Source organism: Falco biarmicus, chromosome 4, assembly GCF_023638135.1.
Source record: "Falco biarmicus isolate bFalBia1 chromosome 4, bFalBia1.pri, whole genome shotgun sequence".
Lineage (NCBI taxonomy): Eukaryota > Metazoa > Chordata > Aves > Falconiformes > Falconidae > Falco > Falco biarmicus.
Genome location: NC_079291.1, coordinates 96,935,464 through 96,957,021, shown reverse-complemented (window position 1 = coordinate 96,957,021; position 21,558 = coordinate 96,935,464). Strand labels below are relative to the sequence as shown.

Here is a 21,558-nt window from a genome sequence, read left to right as displayed (position 1 = left end):
TGTCTCTTGAAGTAATCCTTGCTTCTGAAGGAAAAGGAAATTGTGTTTTATGGGAGCTTTCCATTCACTCCCTAAGCATCTCATCTGAATAAAGACATTCCCATTGAGCACCCTTTAAAGTGTATGCCTCATCTGCATGCGATCGGTAGGCTAGTCTTTCATTTAAAATATGACAGCCAGACCTAAATTGTCTACTTAGAAGCTACAGATGATAATTAAGGAGAAAGTAGCTAACTCTTTGTGCTTTGCAACTGTCTTTCTTTGCAAAAAGCCTCTGTTAATATTAGCACATTTCGGTGCCAGTGTACCAGCCTTTTGTTTTTTATTATTATCCATTTGTAGTAAATCTTGCTTCAGAACTCAGTGGAAAACATTCTGGCCAAAGGGTTATAAATTGGCAGACCAGGAGCTGCTGATAAATAGGAAGTCTTTAAATGAAGTAATTGCCTGCAAAGCTGACTTTCAGGCACCAGTGGCAGGCTCCGCTCCCAGCTGGCTTGGACCGATGTACCAGTCAAAGGTGGGAGATGGGAAGGAATAAAGTCATCTAGTTGGTTAAACTCCCTAAGGTTCGTGTTTTATTTTGTATGTGTTCATCACACAGAAGATGCCCCTTCTGCAAAGGCAGATTGTGGCCTCATAAGACTTCTGTGCGTAGACAGAAGCAAAAGCAAGCCAGCAGAAGTTGCACTAGCTTTGGGTGTGCTCTGTGCCAATATGTAGATGCCCCAGTTCCCAGGCGGATTTGGCAGAGCTCCCAGGAAGGTGAGAGGCACTGGTTAAACCCTGCATGACCTATTCCAGCTTAATGAAGGGAGAAATCTCCATCCTGGAACTCCTTAGATCAAAACTTGGTGCCTTTTGAAAAGCTGTGCTTTTGCACAAGCAGGAGTTGCAGGGACGGCCGGGTGAAGTTCAGCAGCAGAGGGCACAGGCTGCATGGTTGCAGTGGTCCCTTCTGGCTCTGCCATCGGCTGGCCCGCGAAAGCTGCATCAACTTAGTCCCTTTTCTTGCCAAACTGACCACCTCATCTGGCACTGCAGATCTGGGGTTAATATCTGAACTGACAAGAAGGTGTTCGATAATACATTAGTGAAGGTGGAGATTTTCATCAATACCTCAATTTATATAAACTGGCTCTTCAGGATGGGCCCTAAGGGCTCAGTCCTGGCTTTAATTATCTTCTTCCACAACAGTTTCAAACCCTGATCTCAACAGTGCTTTTTATACCTGATTTTGACCTCTTGAATAATTTGCCTAACAAGGACTTTTAGATTTTAAGTACTGTTAGTGGAAACTGGCAATGATGCAAGTGAGGAGCCTAATGTTGCATCCTGCTGGGCAAAATTCAGGAAATGAATCCTTCAGGATACAGATAATCTCTAACTGTGACGCCTTCACAAAAGTATTTTCATATTTAATGTGACCTAATGATGCAAAGCAGACTGAAGCATTAAGATGTATTTTTAACCAGGAAATACAGAAGTTGGTTTTTACCTTGGTTGCCATTTGTACATTCTGGTAATTTTTAGGGCAGTCCAGAAAATTGCAGCTTGATTGTTTAAAAATCTTTTTTGTTTTTCAATAAAAATCCAGTTAAAATCTTTTATTCCATGATGACATGAATGCAAGAACTTTCTGAGCTGTTTAAAGCATGTGGCTTCCCTGGCAGTGAAGGCATCAAGATCTTGGTCAAGTCTCTGTACTGAAGCAAGTCTGTAAGCAGCCTGGATGTGCAGCTGGTGTAGGCAAGCCAAGCTCTCCAATCAATGAGTTATTAAAAGCAATTAAAATCTGCAAATTGGTATTCTTCAGTGTCCGTGGGTCTTCAAGGACCACACTGGCTCTGGGAATACTGTCCTTAGACCAAGAGGACAGTAAAATGGGAGAAGATGTCTATGCTTTTATACACGGACAGCAGTGGTCTGAAGCAATGGCTGTCTGTGAGCACAGGGTACGATCCCTGTTGTCAGGGAGTTTAAATCGTTGCTGCTCTGATTAAAATGAGGTATCAAGAAGGATGACTTTGTAGCTCTTCTAGTTTTGAGTGCCTCTTCCTGACCCCAATTACAGTCTTCAAAACCCACTTTGTAGAATACTTCAAGGCTGGTGTCTTGGCCAAAGAATGGTTATTACTGCCAGCTAGCGCTTCTGTTGGAACTGCGGATAAATGCCAGTGCCCTTTTCCCACCAGTGAGGGACTGGGAGATGCTTCCAACCACTTGATGCTTTGTTTCTGCATGAGATCTATAGAAAACCACCAGAAATCTGACACAGCCACATCTTCACCTTCTCTTTGAGGCTGACCCTGTGCACAGGGTCCTCTGCACAACCACACTCAGCATCCAGCACCCTGCCTACCCCACAATCTCTTAGCTGATCTGAACGGCTTGGCTTCCATGCCAGACTACTTTGTACACAGCCAGGGAGCCACAGCCCAAGGGTGGCTACGTAAGCGGCAAAGTCCTTGCCCATTCACGCCGCTGGTGTGTTGGGCTGTGTGCGGTGATACAGTGCTTGTGTAGGTGAGAGGAGGGGGTCTGGCTGCCAGAGTCTGTAAAACTGTAAAGCCCCTAGTCCGTTACCCAGCCAGGGAGAGGCTGATTGCTCCAGCCAGCGGGCTTGTCACGGGGCAGCAGCTCTGCAGACAAGACGACTTTTCCAGATGTTGAGGTCTTCTCAGTTGCTGCTCTCCTCAGTGCTCTCCAGCTTCTACTTTGTAGTTTTTAATGACTTAACATTTGAAGCAAACGCAACCTTAGGGGCTGAACTGGGGCCATAGAGGAGCCTTGTCTTGCTTTGCAGCTCTTCAGACTGGTCAGGTGTTGTCCTCTGTTATGAACGTCCACACACAAACGTTGGGTGAACACAGAGCCCACAGACACACAGCTGGCTGGGAGGTAGATGGGGAAGGAAATTGGTAGCAACTTTCTGGAGATGGTGTCTGCTGCAGAGAAGAGAGAATGCTGCTTCTTAAATCTTTGTTAAATTGTAGAAGCTTTTCTTTTGGCACTCATAACAATTGGATTCTTGATGAATCTGGGTGGTATTGATCCAGACTGGCTTATTTTGCTTCATAGAAGCTATATTTTATGTTTAACGCTGTTTCAGTGCCAGAAAAAGTCTTCATTAATGCTTTAGCCTGAATTTGTTCTTAAGGTGGAAGTCACTTTTGGGTTTGTTAATATATGCAGCTTTTTCACAATTTGAAATTTTAATATATATTCATGAACAGTCTCTGTGGTTTACTCAGTGATGGCGTTTTATCTGTGCCTGCCACAATGGCTTTTTCTAAAAGTCAGGCCTTTGACAACTTGCCTTGCAAATTTCTTTTTGCACATTTTCATGCTGCCAGTACAAAAGCAACCAAAGCAGAAACCCTTTGGCTTTGCTTTGTTTGGCATTTGATCCCATGCCCCAGACAGCATGTGATGACCCAGCTAGGGGACAACTGAACACATGTCCTTCCCCTTTTCCCTGCTCCCAAACGCGTGTTGGCTGTGCAGCAGCCCTCAAAGTTTCCCCAGGAGCGTAGGGAACCAGATAAATGGGATGTCTTTGGTCTCCTCTCACACCTGGCTTCTACATGAAGTTCTTTGCCAAGAGTTTAATGCAATATTGCTTCTTATTCAATAGATGGAGAGGGTGGGCATCCAGCCCCATCCCTCATAGCTCCACTCGGTGAGGTCCCTCTCGCTGTCCTGTCTGGATTCCCAGGAGTGACCTTTGCGAGTTATTCAGTGTGAAGGTGCTGATGGTTTATCCAGAGGTCTGGCTCGGCTCCTGCCCTTCGTGCTGCTCGGGCTGCGACGGAGACCACGGGCTCCTGGAGGAAAGGATTTGACATGTACTTGGAATGAAAATATTTTGATAGAGATTTTTATTGGAGTCATGCCATAATACTCTACAGAGGATTTAATTTGATTGCCTTAAGTACCTTAGGCCAATATACTTGGGAAAATTATAGTTAAAATACAAAATTAATGTTAAAAAGACAATACAAGGAATAAACATAGCTGCATCTTCTGTAGTTGCTCTTGCATTTATCTTGGCTGGTCTTGGAGGTGAAATTGCTGCTTTCTGGGTTTACAGACCTAGATTAAACTGTATGTGAACGCTGCTTCTCTCAGGGATTTATGCTTTCAGGTGGTTCTGGCTGAACAACAGGTGATGCCCAAGAACTTGCATTGATTTTATGGGAAGATCATAACCCGTGTGATTGTGGAAGGTGAGGTGGCTTGGTGGTGGCGCGAGTGCTATGAACCAATGCGCGCAGCAGCGGAGCGTGCTGGGGTGCAGGAAGGGGGGCTCAGCAGTCCCACATCGCTCCATGCAAAAGCACTGCCAGGGGACTTGATACACCCAGCTCTCAGTAACAGTTTTATTAGATTCCGTGACTTTTGTAGGCCTTTGCTTTGCACTTTCTATTGCTTATGTCACATATCCAGATGTTTATGTTTTGGTAGATTTTTCTCTGAACAGCAGCTTTTGTTCTGCTCTGACAGAGGCTTGTTAGTTTGGAGGCTAATTCCTGAGTAGGTCCAGCAGAGAGGGCAGCAGGAGGGACATCAGAGCTATGGCTTCAGTCAGGATCTCATGGTGGGACCGGGTAATGTTGGGCAGTTGAATATATGGCAATGCAGATACATGCCTGTGGCATTTCCAGGCCTCCAAATGTGCGTTATTCCATGGACACGATGACTTTTTTTAAGATAACCAAGGGTTACCTTCCTTCAGAGATAATATCTAGACTTCCCAGTGACTAGGAGGCAGTTCACCTCAAGAAAATAGGGAAATGAGAGCGTAGTGCCACCACTCTGTACCGCAGAGAACGTAAGTGCTGAATTTGAGGAGGTATTTGGGTTTGTAAAGACCAGTAGAGCATGTCTTTTGAGCGCTGTGCTCTGCTTGCACAGCAAGGAAAAGCGTGTGTTTCTGAGAAGAGCTGTGAAAATATCTTGGGAGATAAATCTGGGTCTGGATGTAGGCTTGGAAGTGGGGTTGGGATCACCCACTCAGCTTTCCGAGCACTCCCGGCGGCATGTGTGCTATAATGAGCCGTTTTATTTCTTTTTTGGTGCTACGACAGAGTACGAGGGTTTGCATTACTGCTACGTGCACAGTCTGGGGAGGTTCATTGCTATGGCTGGCACACGTCTGGGATGTTTCTTCCTCTGGGAGTGTGACGAAGCTGTTACGCAGGCTGTTTTCCAAGAGCTTTGTGAACGTGATCACTGGAAGCAGGTCCTGCAAGAGGGTTCCCAGGCTGCAGACACGGCACTGCTGCCCTCTCCCCACCACCGCTGGGGTTGTCCCTATTCCAATGTCTTTAGACTCCATCCTCAAAAGGGTTTTGTAGCTTCCCTGCCTGAAGACCCGAGCGCGTCAGAGGGTCTCTGACTCACTGTATTAGCAGGAGAGAGATGTGAGGTGGTGAGGGATGGAGCAGAGGACATGCATGTCGTGCAGCTCTGGGTAGGCATCCTGGTGTTCCTGCTCTGAGCTGCCTGCACTGGGGGAATTGCTACTGCTCCCAGCACGGTACGCACAGTGTGGTGTGTTGCAACAGCAACTGTGGCTGACAGCTTGTCCTATTAAAAACACTACTGTAGGAAAATAGTACTGGCCAAATGTTTGCACAACGGCTATGTGCGAGTGAGGGCTGGGAACCTGACAAGTTAAGAAATCAAAAATATGGGGTGGGGGTGGGGGGATATTTTCCATTATTTTGACTGGAAATAAACCAGAAGAGGAGATACAGGTTGCTACAGCTTTCCTGGTTAGCTTCCCAGCAGCGTCTTCTGGGGTATTTTTGGTGATGCTGCTTTGGACATGTGTTTGGATGGGTGTAAGCCACTGAAGGCAGCTGAAGCAAGGGGGAGATCTTTAGGATGTTCAAATGTCCAGGACATAAGTTAGGAATAAATGTTTGCAAGATGAAGTATGTGAGTGAAACTACTGGTAGTGTTGAATAATTCTAGAGAGATACGGGCTTTGGGATGTTTTGGGAAGAAACGGTGAGATTTCATTGAGAGAACAGAAGCTCAAGGTGAAATACTTTTTTTTTGAATGCTGTTTGATGAGCAAACTATATTCTTTCTTCCGCTAGAAAGCAAAGAAACAAAAGACCAAGGTTGGATTGCTGAGTCAGCTGGATAATTTTATTGTTGTTTTCCATCTCCAGAGAAAAATGAACTGATTTTGTAAGGATAGCTATGTGGTAGAAACTAATGTGCAGCTGCTCTGGAAGGGGAGGAGACGTAGGAGGGGAGGGTACTGAAGGCACCTTTGGATGCTGGGAAGTCTGGAGCGGGTATTTCTTTTTGCGGGGTGGTAGAGTGAGGTATGCAAAATTGCTGGGACAGTTAGGAAATACTGGCAAGCACCTCACAGTTTCAAATGTCTGTGGCATATGCAGGCAGCGCTGGGGTGCGCATTGTGGCAGATGGGCAGTGGCAAAAGCGGGGGACAGGAACGCTCAAGTAAATGATAATTTCTTCATCTTGGGAAGAGAGCTGTTAGGGAGCAGGCTTGGGGTGAGAAACAGTCTTGTCGCTGTTCGTGAAGGGGTAGAAAACTCTGGCTTTGCTAGGACACTACAAGTGCAAAAGGGCCAGGGAGCAGTTGTGTCCGTGATACCCGCTGTCCCGCTGCTGGGCTAAGCCCATCACAACCCCACGGCTGCCCAGGGCTCTGCTAACATTTCAGCTGTTTCACTGGAAGGGCTGGAGAGAACTTCAGTGTTAATGACTTTGAGCAGTTCAAATGTGGTATTAACAGGCTGACTACCTCAAGAAGAGACTGATGTCAACAGCTCCAGGATGCCTGGGTGCAAATGTTCAGAACCTACAGGAATTACTAGATAATGGTTATAATTGGCAAGAAATATGGACTGAGGGAAACCGCTTAGCAGCGGCTCCCTCTGCAAGAGTTCATGGTGTGTATGAGAGCTTGTAGCACAGCTTCGTTGCTGCAGGGTTCCCCCCTCCAGAGCAGATTTGGAAGGCAAAGGAGAAAGTTGCAGAGCTCAACTCCATCCACCCTTCCGAAGGCTGGAAGAAAGCCTGTTCCCTGTGGGCAGCCTTTCAGATAGCCAGAATTTAGCACTGAACATGCAGGGATGTCCAGCACCACAGGAAATGTTCTTTGCAGTGAGGAGCACTGTGTGCCTTGCTTCGTCCTTGAGAACAGGCTGGGAAGAGTGCTGGAAAAGCCAACAGACTTCCATTTCGTTAGAGAAAAGACCATTCCGTCTCAGGCAGATTTCCACTTTCACCTGAGCATTAAAGGTTACTTCTAAAGTATTTTTCTTAACGCAGGTAATATCTCTAGAGGAGCTTTACGGGAGTGATGAGCTCTGCTGTGAGAGGCAAGGCTCCCACTTCTTAGTTTTCTTCTACTAAACCTATGAAAATTCCCTGTTTGGTGTCTTGCAGGGGCATCTACCCCGGGACTGGCTGGCTGGAGGCACTGGTGTGAAAGCACATCAGCACAGTCCTCTGAAATGGGGGAGCTGCAGCCTTTCCAGGGTTAACTAAAAGAAATGCTTTTACACTGATCCCAGAGAAATGAAGGCGAAAAACCCTGTCATGTTCTTGTGCCTCGACAGAGCGGTTTGATTTGCTCAAGGGCCCTGTGACACTCAGCATCTCACTACTGTTGTTTTGAAATTTCATTTTCCCCCTCAATTTGAAGGTTATCAGCCAAGATAAACATCTCACTGCAAATTCCTCCACAAATGCTACCTGCAGTAACTAATTTCCAGCAGTATATTTCTCTCGTTACTTTGCAGACAATAAATACAATTGACAATTTGACTACCAGAAACAAGTGAGGGAGAAATAAAGCCCAGTAAAAGGATAATGGATCTCTGGGTTTTTGCAAGCACGTGTGTGGGTGTTGCAGATTTTGTTCAAGCATGTTGTAGACGGGTTGGGGGGTGGATTACAAGATGCTATTTTCAGAAAATAGGACAACCTGCCAAAACAGATAGCTTTTTTTTTTTGACTGTTTTTCACCACGTCCTAGTAAAAGAATGGAGAAACACTAACCCCATTGAGAATTTTTGGAAGCAGAACTTTATCTGTTATTTATTAATCCAGGCACTGATCAAAGCCCAGGAGAGGAAATCTGTGCCGGTTCATCAATAATACTTGAGCACATACTTGCTGTTAATTGCATGTTCTGTTGGTTTCAAGTCTAAGCCCTGTGTGCATTGCTGAAGGGGGAGGTTTGGTGAGTCAGGCAAGATTAGATCACTTGGTGCACACTCTCCTGCTTGGGCTTTTCCGTGTCCCTAATTCCGTGGAGTGGGACATGGGACAAGATGGGTCTTTGGGGTGGTTGGCTCTGACCATTTCTGTAACTCAAAGATCATCAGGTAGACTAGGCTGCTCAGAAAAAAAAGAGGGGCCATAATTAAAATTAGAATTGTGGCTTGAATATTGTGCTGAGAAAGTTCAGGAAGGAAAGGCAACTTGACATTTACATGGAGAGAGCACAGCTTCTGCTCCCCCACGCATATGCAACAGCTGTAGCTTTGTTCAGCATGTCTGGCTTCACGTCTTGTTTTCAGAGCAGGGGTAATTAGTGTCTGAAAATGTAACTGCTCTTCGCTATTGTGGAACAATGTAAAAATCCTTTTTTTCACTGTAAAACATTCCTGCCCTCTTTTGATCTTGTCAAGCCAGACAATACAGCCGTCTTGTCATCATATTTCCCACGGCAACAGAAAGTTTGCCAAATGGTAGAAGAAACCTCAGAAGCCCTTAATTACTGTGACTTCATCGGTGAAACTTGACTGCCTTGGGTGGACTTGCTACAGATTCAAGGGAATTTGAGGGAATTTGGACCTGGATGGCTTGGCAGTGGCGGTGGCTGTTTGCAAACAGAACCAGCAGGTGAAGGGGATGGTGCCAGTGGCAGTGAGCAGCCAGGGCAACCTTGGTGCCACGCTGCCTGAGTGGGGGCTGCAAGGTCACATTCCTGAGTCGTCAGCTTCATTTCTGAATTAATAACAGCACTCAGTGTAATACAAGGCAAAAAGCACTGTCCAGCTTATTTTTGGAGGAACTTAGAGGGGAAAGGTTTTTCACTACTTTTTTTCCCTGATTAGATCAATTTATTACTGAAGTGCTCTTTATTTACATTGTCCACCAAGTAGGGAAAATCACTTCTGCTAATGCAGCCCACCAGTATTGCTCAAGTGCTAACAAAGGGCACGATTGCAAAGGTCACTGCCAGGGCTTCTGGTTTTGCTTAAGAAATGGAGAGGCAAAGGTGAAATGCAGGGGTGGTGCTAGAGATAAGGGGAGCAGCAGAAGGAAGACGCAAGATGACTTGAAGGAAAAGGTGGGGTGCAAAGAGTGAGAGATAAGAGAAGATGAAAGAAGAACAAGTCAGAGAAAGCAAGATGCAGAACAGGTAGAATTACATCAAAAGTGGGAGGCAGAGGTAGAGGCAATTAATTTTTTGTGAGTCATCAACAAGCCATCCTGCCCCCAGAAAGGCTGACTCAGCAACATCGGTGGAAAAATCAGCGCTTTCTCTCTGGGATGCCATTCCAGATCAAAGAGGTTTCGATCAGTGAAACTGGATTTTCTGTCACTGATCCTCCCTTGCTTTAAAGAAACGCTTCAAATCTATCTTGCAAAGTCGACATCCACCCTAACCACCCCAGGGCTTGGCTCACTCATCTCTCTTCCCTGCCACGTCTTCTCTTCCCAGGTCTGAGTCATGGTCTATTTTGGGGCCCTTTGCACAACTGAGATCTCGGTTGTTTGGGCAGCGGTGAAGTGGCCGCAAGAGGCACCAATTACTGCACATCCTCTTGGACGCTAGGGAAATCTGAAGGAAAAAAAAAAGCAAAAAAAAAAAAAGCAAAGTGAATAAAAATAACTTGATGGAAGAAGATTTCTGTGATCTGGTATCCCTGACAGATGCTTGGCCACAAAAGCACTGCTGGGAAGATGCAAGTATGATGGTAATATAATGTATGAATGTGGGGGTTTTTCTGGCTTGATTCAGAACTAAGGTGCAGTCAGGAAAACAGGGATGGAAAAGGAAAGTGGTCTCAGAAAGGCTGATGGGTTGGTGGTGGTTAGACTGGGTGGGGCTGTGGTGACCGAGGCCAGTCAGAGGGGCCAGGGATGGGCAGCAGCTCCCAACCTAAATCCTGATAGAAACGTTCCTTAAGTTATTTCATCTTGGGTATACTCAGGAGTGTCAACTGCTACTTGCAACACCATGCGTTGCCCGGTGTGCTATTTCAGGACTCCAGGGGAGGAAAAAAAACCACCCTGAAGATGTGTTTTACATGACAAAATGTGTGCAGAATTGCCTTGTTAGTTTGGTTTTTGGGGTTTTTTTTCCCCAAAAAAAGCAATCTGACTGTGTTTAATGTAACTCAGCCCATTTCCACAGTGGTTGTGCAAGCAATGTGAGGGGCAGAGCAATTCTCTAAAGCCTGTTAGCAGTGTGAGGTGGTGATGTAAAGCTAGAGGTCCCACCATTGCAGCCAAGCCTGGCTTTCTGGTGAGGGGACGGAGCCTTTTCACTGTGCTCAGCTGGAAAAGCAGAAAACACACCCTGAAACGGGGCCCTGGAAAAGCAGCTGTGGTACCTGAGCGCGACCGTTCAAACACAGCAAACGTGGTTAGTTATTCAAGAACCAGAAAATGATACTTAAGCATTTGGTGTTTTGGTGGGGGTGACAACAACAACAACAGACAAACACAAACCCTCACCCAACCTTGAATGTCTATACTGAGTTGCAAAGTCTGGGCTGATGATAGACCCTGGGTGTGCCAGGGGACAGGAGCACAGGGTGGCTGCCAGCGCTGGCTCTGCACACCTTGCAGGTGTCCCCTGCCCCGGGCTGGGTGGGGAGTGTGCTTGAAGCCAGCCTCAAGCCCTGGAGGGGACTGTGAGCGCAGCCTCTGGCTGTACACCATTGCATTCCCTCGGCAAGCAGGGATGGGGCCAAGATTCTTACTGATCCAGAGCCCTACAGAGGCTGCCACTGTTTTCAAAGGGTTTGGAACCAGGTTCCCAGCGTTCTGTGTCAGTACAGCACCTGAGCAGCTGCATGTGCCTGAGGAAAGCAGAGGAACCTTTCTTTTCAGACCATGCAGATCATGCATTTCAAATCTTTCTGTAATCCTGGCGAGGGTTAAAACAAAACCACCTTCTCTCCAGGCTGCAAAATTGGCATGACAGGCACTAGGAAATCTTCCTTCCATTTTTTTCACCCCCTTTAGAAAAGCACAATAAGCCTTGACAAAGTGTATGTGCACACTGTCTGATCATGAGCATTAGAGCCTCTCTTATGTGTTCAGTTTTCATCAGACTTTCCTGGGTTCACGTAGGGGAGGCGACTCAGCTGCTGCTCGTCTCCGCAGCCCAGGCAGACACATTTCTTGTTTTCATCCCACCACTACTATAGTGACAGAATCTCAGGGAAGAAAATGCCTGAGGCAAATAACCGGTGTTATGCGTCAACCGCTGATGAAAAGGTTCTGGCCAGGCATTCGGGTACATTTAGTTTGGACCAGGAAAAGTGAAAAGTCATGCAATCCTCTAACATCCACTAATCCATCTTCTGTGATTTCTGCTGCAGGTGCTTTGTTTTCCTCTGGGGGCCCAACTTCTTATTTAGTCATATATTCATGGCTGCTGCTACAGTTGGGTTGCTGTTGCACACATTAATTGCCCTTGAGCAGAGGAATGTCTCCCAGAAGGCTTCATCCTTTCTCTGCACCAGATCATAACTTCTTTAATTGCTGCTGTTAACTTGCTGCTGGCTTCATCCCTTCCACTCTCCCTGCGCAGAGCAGCGTGATCTCTGTGTCCCCACTGCTGGTAATCTGGGCCATGCAACAGGACCTGCCCAAGTACCCCTTCCAGGGATCCCCTTTCTCTTTCTGAATCAGAAATTAAAATCATTACAGCAAAAAAGAGTCTGGCAGGAGCCACCAGTCAGAGCCACAAATCTATTAGCTTGGCCGCTGATTGCAAACGGTGCGTGAGTATAAGGTTAGGGCTTTGGTTGCCTAAACCAGGGCATGCGGACGATTTCTTTGAGCCAAGTTGTGTATTCCTGCTGCAGCTTGGTTTTAAAAGCTTTTCATGTAGAAGTGCTCTGTGGCTCACGGCCCCAGGGGCTAGCAGCCCCGGGTAGTTATGCACTAGGCAGTTCTAGACAAGAAAGTCATAAACTTCCAAAGTCAGGTAGCTCATGGGCTTAGTATAGAGGATAGGACCTGTTTTCTGCTGCCTTGACTATAAGAATTTGAGAATCAAATTGGGTTTTGTGTTATCCTTTTTCAGTTGTTGCCATGGCAAAACCCCAGAAAGGAGAGGGAGGTTGTGTTAAACCATTGGAACATCAACTTTTTTCTGAGGCTGATTAAAAGATGTGCTTCAAGTCCTCAGTCTCACGTAGACACTCGCATGGAGGTAATCTCATGTGTACAAGCAGCTCTGATGAGCGCAGCCCACAAGACCACTTGCACTCAAACAGGAGATCGATGCGCATCAGGAATGCGATAGGGAGACAGAGCAAATGTATTTATATCTTTATTCAGGTCACAGTTCCCTTTTTCTATACTTCACCTGCCGTTCTTTGGTATGTTTTCCAGGTTGCATCAAGTGAATTTCGATGCTCCCACTTGTGAAGGCAAGCGCCGAGAAAAGCTCTCCTTGATAGGGGACTTCTCCTCTTCAGCGGAGTTCTTTGTCACCATTGCAGTCTTTGCCTTCCTCTACTCGCTGGCGGCCACCGTGGTTTATATCTTCTTCCAGAACAAGTACCGTGAAAACAACAGAGGGCCTCTAATTGTAAGTGTGCATTTGCAGCATTTTCATGCAGAGGTCTTCACCTCTTGCTTTTTTTTGGTGGTCGAGGATGTAGTGTGGTCTGGGAGATCCAGGTGTCCCGATGCCCAAAGCATCTCTGCATTCATCTCTGTTTTTTTTAATCTTAATGATGATTTAAACTTGTAACATCAAACGTAACAAAGACTAAGTGCGGGTGGAGTTTAGTCCTAATCTTGTCTGTACTTGTGGGATTCCCTGCTGCTCTCCCACTGCATGTAGTGATGGTGTTCACACAAACAATGAACATGTAGCTGGGTGGTTGCAGAACTGGGGCCTGAGCCATACATCTGGGACAGCACAGCTTGGTCGGTGGGGAAAAAAGGGAAGAGGAGATCTTGGACATCACCCTAGCAAACAAATGAAACCATGCCCCTGACCAAAGCCTAGCCAGGGAGATTGCTTATTGCTAATTACCGCCAGGTACAGCCAAATTATTTTGCTTTGGAAAATTGTGGCTGGTTTTCCAGTATTACGCTGAGCTCCCAGCACATTTATGTCTCAGCACTGGTTTATGAGGTTCCTTACTTTCCAGTTATCATTCTATGCACCCATCAAGCTGTGGCTGTTCATGCCTTTATTTTTCTTTTTACTGATTCCTGAAGGCTTGTGACAAAAAGCAAGTGCTGCTGTGCATTCATTTTCTCATAAATCCAGACTGTAAAGGCAGTAAGAACTATTTTGTTGGCGGTGTGCTTTACCTGTCCACACATCCCAGCCCGTGGTACACCCCATGGGCTTGCCGGGCTGCCAAGGGCTGTGTGCTCATCCTCCGCTGCGCTCAAGTTGGGTCAGGTCTCCGCGGGCTGCAGCGCTGCAGCGCACTGTCCCTTCCATGGGCAGCCCTCTCCTGCGTGGCTGCAAGGGTGAGGTCACACTAAGGTAGAGGAAATATTTCTCTGATGTCTTGGTGTGAAGAGAGCAATTCAAAGGGGAGGTGGGCAGAGTTTAGTGAGAACTGATGTAAAGAGTTAGTTCTGGATTTCAGAAAAATCTAAATTTTACGATGGACAGAAAGCAGACATTTGGCTGAGATTTTGCCTTAAGTGACTGAAAGCCACCGGTAAAGAGCATAAGAAGAAAAAAACAGAAAGGAAAATAAATGCCAGCACAGAAAGGCTGTACCTGTTAAAGGGAATAACTACAGTAACAGTAAGCAAAAGATTAAACCGTAGGAAGGTAATCTTAGCATCACAGGGTTTTGCAGCAGGAAAATCTTTCCCTCAAGGAGATATGACTTGTTTTATTTAAGTTTGCATAATTCAGAACTGATGAATTGTTACAGAAGGAGAAATTCTAAATCCATATCAAATGAAATTAATCTCTTCATTTGGGGACTGTTGGGACCTTTCCTCTCTCCCTAGAAAATGGCAAGGAAAGGAGGGGAAATCTTCAGAGAGGAGAGGTAGAACAGGCAAGATAAAGGGGTCCCTACAGAAACAGTAAAGAAATGAAGTGCCTTGCTTCTTCTTGATTCGGTTGATACCAAGCAATATCTCATTTTGGACTGTCTCATCAAAGAATTAGTTGCAGAGATCTGCCACTTTAATTTTCTTGAGGAAAATAATTCTTTCTTCTCACCAACCACGTTATCCTGTGTAGCAACAGAATAAGGAAAGAGGAAGAAATAATACTAATAAGTCAGATTAGGATGTGGCTGTTTGCTATCGTCCAGGACCTTGCTGCTGCAGTCATGTTTGTCATAGGATGCGTGGTGCAATCCGCTACAGCGCTAACGTGGAGTTGATTTAATTTGTTCTGTGTAATAGACTGTAATTGAATCCACAGGTTAAATTTAACAGTGTCTGTTACCAAAGCCTCTGTTTGCTATTTCCCAGTCTTTAAACCAAGCCTAAATGACCTTATTTGTTCAGAATATAAAGATGCTTCTGAATTTGTCCTACAGCAAAAGCAGCTCCAGCGGGTGAGTGGTGGTGGGAAGTGGCTGAGGGTTGTGCTCAGCTTGTGCCTGCTGGGAGGGGAGTCCCATCTGCCCCAGCCCCACGCTTCAGCATCTCCTTTGCGCTGCCAGCTCTGTTGTGTTGGGTATTTTTAGAAAAAAAGACCCTTTTTCACCTGGACCACATCCTTGCTGGTCTCTCCGGAGGCTGCACAGTGCAATGGTTGCGAGACCACAGCCTGACTGGGACAGGGTGGGAGTCCTGCTGTGCAGTGGAGGTGTAGGGAAAATGCAGAGCCCCAGGCAGAGAAAAAACAAGTAACTGTAGCCAGGAGGAATTCAAGGGTCAAGGGAAACTCAGAGTGAAAACCAGCTTCCCCAGCCGCAGGGCTCACCTAAGGGGTGTAATGCATTGTGCAAAGGAGGCAGGCGATGCATCCTCCAGCTCCAGGGAGATGCTACACTGAACTGATGTACCCAGCAAGATCACACGTATATCACGTATATCAGATCAGATGTGTGAGTACGTCTCATCCCTGAGACTGTTCCTTCCAAAAAAAAAAAAAAGTGCTGCAGAAATCCGAGGTACTTTGTGCACACCCGAGTCCAGCCAGCAGCCACCAGCACGTGTGGGTGCAGGAGGCAGGGCAGCCCACACTGCTTTGTCGCCAGGTGGGATCTGTGTGGCGGGCACTGTTTCCAGACTACCATTTTTTTACCTCTTAGTGAAGAGTTAGAAGACGATAGTTTCATCTGTCCTTGCTTCTGCTGCAGTGCCTGATCACAAAAACCATTTTAAACCCATTCCCATTTTAAGCCTTGTGCTTCCTCTTGGCTTGATATTTGCTCAGTCTGGGATGACATCTGCCTTTAAGTGGCACCCTCTCCGAACTGGCTGCCTTTCCTCCTGACAAATTTTCAGGATTTGAAAAATGAGTATGACAGGAGAAGTGGAGAGTGGAAAAAAACCCTTTCACTTGAAATTTTAAAGTATTTAAAAAAAAAAAAACAACCTTGCACAGACAGTCAGAGAATCATCAATATATTACCAACATGCAGCAGCCTGACTGGATGCAGAATATACAATTATAAAGAATTTAATGACCACTAAGTCAGGAGAAACTCGCAAAGACATTTCAGTCACAGATGTTTCACATTTACCTTGTTTATACAGATATAGGGAAGCTCAACTGCATGTGCTGAGATCTCACAAAGCATCATTTTAACTGTGGAAAAATATTGTAACGTTCAGCCTGAAGTGAGACATCACGGCAAGGAAGGATTTCCAGTCGGTGAAGCCGTTATTCCTTCCGTGGCCGTTTGGATGCCACCTTGTTTCATTCGCTGTGCAGTGAGCCATGTCTGTTGCTAACATCGCCTGTCAGGTGTGGGGGATGAAAATCTTCCTTTTGGTCACACAAGGGCCCTGGTTGTGTCACACATCTGTGATGGAGGCAGGGTCACCCCTTCCCAGTGAGCCCTTGCTGTGTGCACCCTCCGCTTGCCTCGCTAGCTCCATGCAGAGACCATTCAGGGGGCGGGGGGGTCGTAATAGATAGATGAACCTAAGAGAGGACCTTGGATTCCCAGTTCCTAAAGCCACAAGGAGCAGTTTGCCAGATATTAAATACTTAATAGATATGTGCAATGTGTTTCTGAGCTCTGCAAACTGCAGCTGTGCGTTTAATTTCATTGCAAACTCCCGCCAATGCACACGTACAGGGAGGAGCTGGGGGCTCACCTCGGCGGTGACAAGTGCAAGCCAGTGTCTCAAATGACTGATTAGTGCTCCAGAGCCAAAAACATTTTAAAGAAAATTAATTGGAGATGGTGACTTAGATTTTAATGAATGCTATGTACAAAATCTCACCAGTTTTCAGTATGTCTGCATCTCCCAGACCAACCTAAACTGGTTTCCACTGGTGTACCACTATGTACCCTGGGGAGGCATTGCTGGTTTGTCACGAGAGCAGAGATGAGCTGCACCCTGGGACTGCTGCCCCTAGCACCTCTGTCTCGATGCCCTGCTTCAGATCTATACGTTTGCAGCTGCTTGCGAGCAGAGAGTACCCGACCCAACAGTCAGTCCTGTGCTGAAGTTTTAGGGGATCAGGGGTAGATGCTTCCATATATCTCTGGGAAAATAAAGGAAAGAATAGTCAGAGTCAATATGTATCTGTACGTATCACTCAGACGTCTTAATACCCCGTATGTACTCCATTTAAAACCCACGCTGGCAACTCTGTCTCTGTGTGCCTTCAGGTTTGTCTTGGGGAAGTTATAGGTTGGTCATGGAAAAACAAATATATTCATGTATAAATGTAAATGATCTTATTAGTATTCTGATCTACTAATACAAAAACATAAAAATATTTAGCCAAGAAAAGTGGCTGACATAGCCGTGAAAAGAAATATTTCATTTTTATAGTGATTAGTAGATAATCTCATTCTTACAGTGCATAAAGATGCTTACCTGTAAGAAGATGAAATCTTTCCTTTCCATCTGGAGTTATGTGAATAATCACGTTAAGCAGTTTGGTTCTCGACACATGTTGCAGACCAAGCGAGTTAAGCACACTCCTAGTCTGCTCTTTGGAGATGTCTTTGATTAAATACGTTTTATTTCCTCCCCTTTGTCCAGCTTTCTAGAAAATGCATAGGAAAAGAATAGAGAGCCATCTGTAAAAACAAAGACTGAACTCTTGCAGTTTGAAAATGAAATTATGAATAACCTGAATAATTCTTTGCATTTCAAAGAGCTGTTTCAGCCCACTGTTGTCATCTCCTTTTCTGAAACACAAGACATGGTGACCTTGCTGTACACGCTGGTGCCTCCCGAAGGGCTCTGCACATCCCTGGCAGAAGCAAGCTTGCAAGGCCATACACCATTGCAAGAAGCACGTAATTCTTTCAAAACTTCATTCAGCAGAAAATCTGGGGTGGGACATTGTTCAAACCAAAAAAGAGCTAAAACGCCACTGTAGGAAGAAGGTGTTTGCTGCCTGCAGAAACCTGCTGTTGGACTTACCTGGTCTGGGGCTATGGTTCTCACCGGGGTGGTTCTTGAATTTTTAAGTTGTTTGTTACTGTGAAAGCAAATCCTCTGAATGGTTTGTCCCTGCTGGGGTAAAGAAATCTGCCTCTGCTCCTGCCTGGCTGCCCATGAAGCCTGTAGGCAATGCTGCTGGGCTGGGTGGGCTCTGGTGGGAGGGTTTGTAGGCTCTGGTGTGTGAGGAGTTGCTCCCTCGTCTGCTGTAAAAGTATTGAGAGGGTTTCGTCAGATGCAAAGGTTCTGTAGCAGGAGTGTTAGCAGATGGAAGCGCTTGCAGAGAGGCACTGAAAGCCCTGAGTGGAAGCCAGTTACGGGGCCCGCAGCTGTGGTTCAGTGAGGGAGGAGGGAGCGCCAGCGCAGCAGGGATGCTGGGCACCCTCCAGCCTGGCCAGAGCTGAGGTTTTGCACGTTTTCAAGCATAGCAGCCCAGGGCCATCATGCCAAACTTGGACCACGTTGGCCAGGAGAGAGAGCAGGGCAGAGTGCGCTCGGGGACACGTGTTACCGTGCCCTGGGGGTTGCTAGAGCCACGAGCAAAGGAAACACGTCCCCTTTCCAAGCCAACGAGCAGCTTCTGCAGATGCTTTTGGCTGGGTGAGATCGCGCTCGATGCTGACTGATCTGAAACTGTGCTCGGGAGGTTTAAGCAACTCAAAGTGATTGTCCCCTCCAGAGATGGGCATTTTGCAAAAGCCAGTAGCTTGATAGCAAGGAGAAATGTTTTAGTTGCCATGAAAAGAAAAGGCATTCACAGTTCTGTTCTAAAATGTATAATATACAAAACTGTTCCAAGTAGGCATTTTTGGCAAACTCAGTAATAGCAAGTTTCAACTTGAAAAAGGCAGCAAGATTATTTTTTTTGTTTGTTACACATACTTCAGGCTCTAAAAACTCCCTGCTTGGATATTCAGCATATTTTAAATACTGTTTTCTGCTTTCTCCTACACATTCCTATTTTGCCTCCTTCCCAAAGGCACCTGAAGGCAGACCAAAGTATCTCAGCTGAGATCCGAGAAAGAAACTTTGCAGTATTAGGAGCATAGCATAACTGTACAACAAGGCGCACAGAAGAGATCTGTAGACACCATTTCAAGAGAGCAACTACAAAAATTACTTTGTTCCAAAGGAAAAAAAGAATCACCCATGCTATGGGGATATTAAACATTCAAATGCAAGATTTGTTTTAGTATGCAGACGCTCTGGCTTTAATTACCAAGGAGAAATTCTCCAGATAGACATTAAGCCACAGAACAGCTTAGCTTGAAATTCACTTTTTAGCATGTCATTATCTTGTAGCTGCGTTCCACCCAGAGCTGTGAAAATGTTCAGCCAGAAATCCAAACCCACTTGAAAACAAGTGAGGTTCGAGTTCCAGCCAAAGCTGAAGGTTAGCGAAGATTCAGAATAAATAGGAAGATGGGAGTTTGCTCTAGTCATATATTTTGCTCCTTGCACAGCACGGAGGAGATGGAACAAATTCTCCAAGAGCCCAAGCCTCACCATGTAGCCTTGGTGAGAGCACCTGCTGAAAACTCCTGGTGTTTCATTTGCCTTTCTGACCAAACTTCTTGACAAGATGTTGGCCAGCTGGTGGATGGGCTGCGTGGTTCCTTCTCCGAGTGCCACTGCAGGATCTTTGCCTCTTGGCACGGTGTGTTTCTTGCACCTGGCCAGACTTTAACTGGTTTTGGAAGTTCCTGTGTAAGAGGGCTGATCCCATCCACCAGGAGTACAAAGCCTTTCCCCAGGGCTCCGATCTGCTCTCATAGGGGAATTGGTGGCAGAGAGGGCAGGGTTAGGTGCGTGTGGACACCCTGGTGCAGGGGAGCGGAGGAGGTCAGCAGAAGGCTGGAAGATGGGGTGAGATGGAGAAGGCAAGACCTGAGAAATAACACTAAATACTTCATCTCTTTAGGACCAGCCCCTCAACTGCACAGTGCCGCTGGGTGTTCCTACCAGCACGTTATAGCCAGCCATTAGTTGGGGTGATGGATTCCTGCACATCACAGTCACTTGTGCCATGAGTTGTACAACTGCCTCACCGGAACGGGGTCAGGGTCTACGAGGGGCTCCACAGCAGGTCCGAGCTGCTGCCACCTGCTCAAAGAACTTTGCTCACTTTAAAACTTCCCTCTTTTTAGCAAGTTTAAGCTCCTACATTGTGTTAGTTTTGGTACATTTGTCTCTGCTGCAGATTTCTCCCTGCTGTTATGCATTTATTTTGTTGCTGCCAATGAACTGATGGCGTGATTTAGATTGCAAAGTCTAGAAGCACGGTGGCATTGAGAGAGAATGGCTTGTCATTTTAAAAAATATATTCGCCTAAACTCTGGTGTGTCCCTGTCTATTGTGTCAGTCGGCGCCTATATGGGGTCTTGGCATCCAGGTAGATAACGTGTCAAGCTTCATAGCAAATAAAGAGCATATCCCATCATAATCCACAGCTCAGTGAATGTCTGGTTTTTCTACCAACTGCAGTTTTTAGGAAATGTTTGCAATTGAATTGCCTCTAGGAGTCAGTTTCTCATGCAGTTACTGCTAGGACATATAAGATACAATAATTTCTTTCGCTGGAAATCTCCCTGAGAAGAAAAATTACTCTGGGCTATATGCCTCTGCCTACACAGAGTCTCTTTGGGTTTTAAGATAGTTTAAGAGCTTCACACTCTTCAAGAGATCCCATTTGGGCAGCATGAAGGGAGGTCAGAGGAACTCAAAGCTCTGTGGCAGACACAGACCTGCAGAAAACAAATTGTGGCACTGTTAAAAGAGAAGGATGTATTCTTTGGGAAAGCATCCAAGCACAGTTAATTTAATCCCATCTGCGTGAGTGGAGAAATCCTTTGTTCATGGCTGGCTTGTGCGGCTGGTTTATTGACTGGTGCCTCTTCCATCGTGCCGGAGGCTCGTGTCCTCCGTCCCTGTGGTGCCATGGGGAGCTCCTTCCCCAAATGTCAAGCATGCTTGTAGAAGAGGAGAATGATGTTTCTTAGGGATCACTTATTTCTTTGGATAGCAACCTGAAGTGCTGTATTCGTAATGAATGTTTTCTCTTCCTCCCATGTCCACCTTCACTGGGTAAGGAGGAAGGGGAAGCAGCCCCCATGGGAGGTGGGATATCAAGACGCAGCGATGCAGTTAGTGGTATGTTAGACTTTGGCACCTCTGCCATCTGTTGTGGGCTGACAGATGGGATGAAATATGACAGCAGAAAGGCTCTTCTGTTTTAGCAAGACACAAGAAAGCTTGAAAAATCACACCTCCTCCCTCCTTTCCCCCCAAACCCACACAACAACAGTGTCACTTGGCCACTTGTTCTGGCTAAGACAAGGAGAAGTTTATGCCTGTGTGTGCTCCTGAGAGTCTTTCGAGGGAAAAGTGAGCAGAGTGGTTCAGAACAGAGCTGCTCGGAGGCACTGGATCCAGGAGGGACCACCACCCCTTCTCCCCTCTTTCCACACGGAGAGGCGTTGGGAGCAAATGCTTTACCGGGACAGAGGGGAGCCTTGGTGCTTGGCAAGCCTTGCTGTTTATTTGTTTGCTCGTGATAATTAGCAGCTGCATGGCTCGTGCAGCAGGGACTTTTGGCCTTACCTGTAGCTGGTGAGAAAACTCCTCATCTGGTAGCTGAGGATCAGCCAGTTTCAGGTTCTCCCGGAGATGCTGCCGCAGATGGAAACATTTCCTATTGGAAACCCACCCCAGCTGTCTGTAGGAGCAGCCGGGGCCAGA

The 21,558-nt window shown here is 46.3% G+C and overlaps 1 protein-coding gene across 2 annotated transcripts in view; it reads left to right on the top strand.

Moving 5' to 3' along the window:
• The window catches only part of SYNPR (synaptoporin), a 109,875-nt gene that overhangs the window by 85,214 nt on the left and 3,103 nt on the right, over positions 1 to 21,558 (top strand). For both annotated transcript variants that reach the window (XM_056338068.1, XM_056338067.1), the window contains one exon: positions 12,640 to 12,838. In XM_056338068.1, the coding sequence (XP_056194043.1) occupies positions 12,640 to 12,838 (199 nt within the window). The remainder of the gene's footprint in view (positions 1 to 12,639; positions 12,839 to 21,558) is intronic.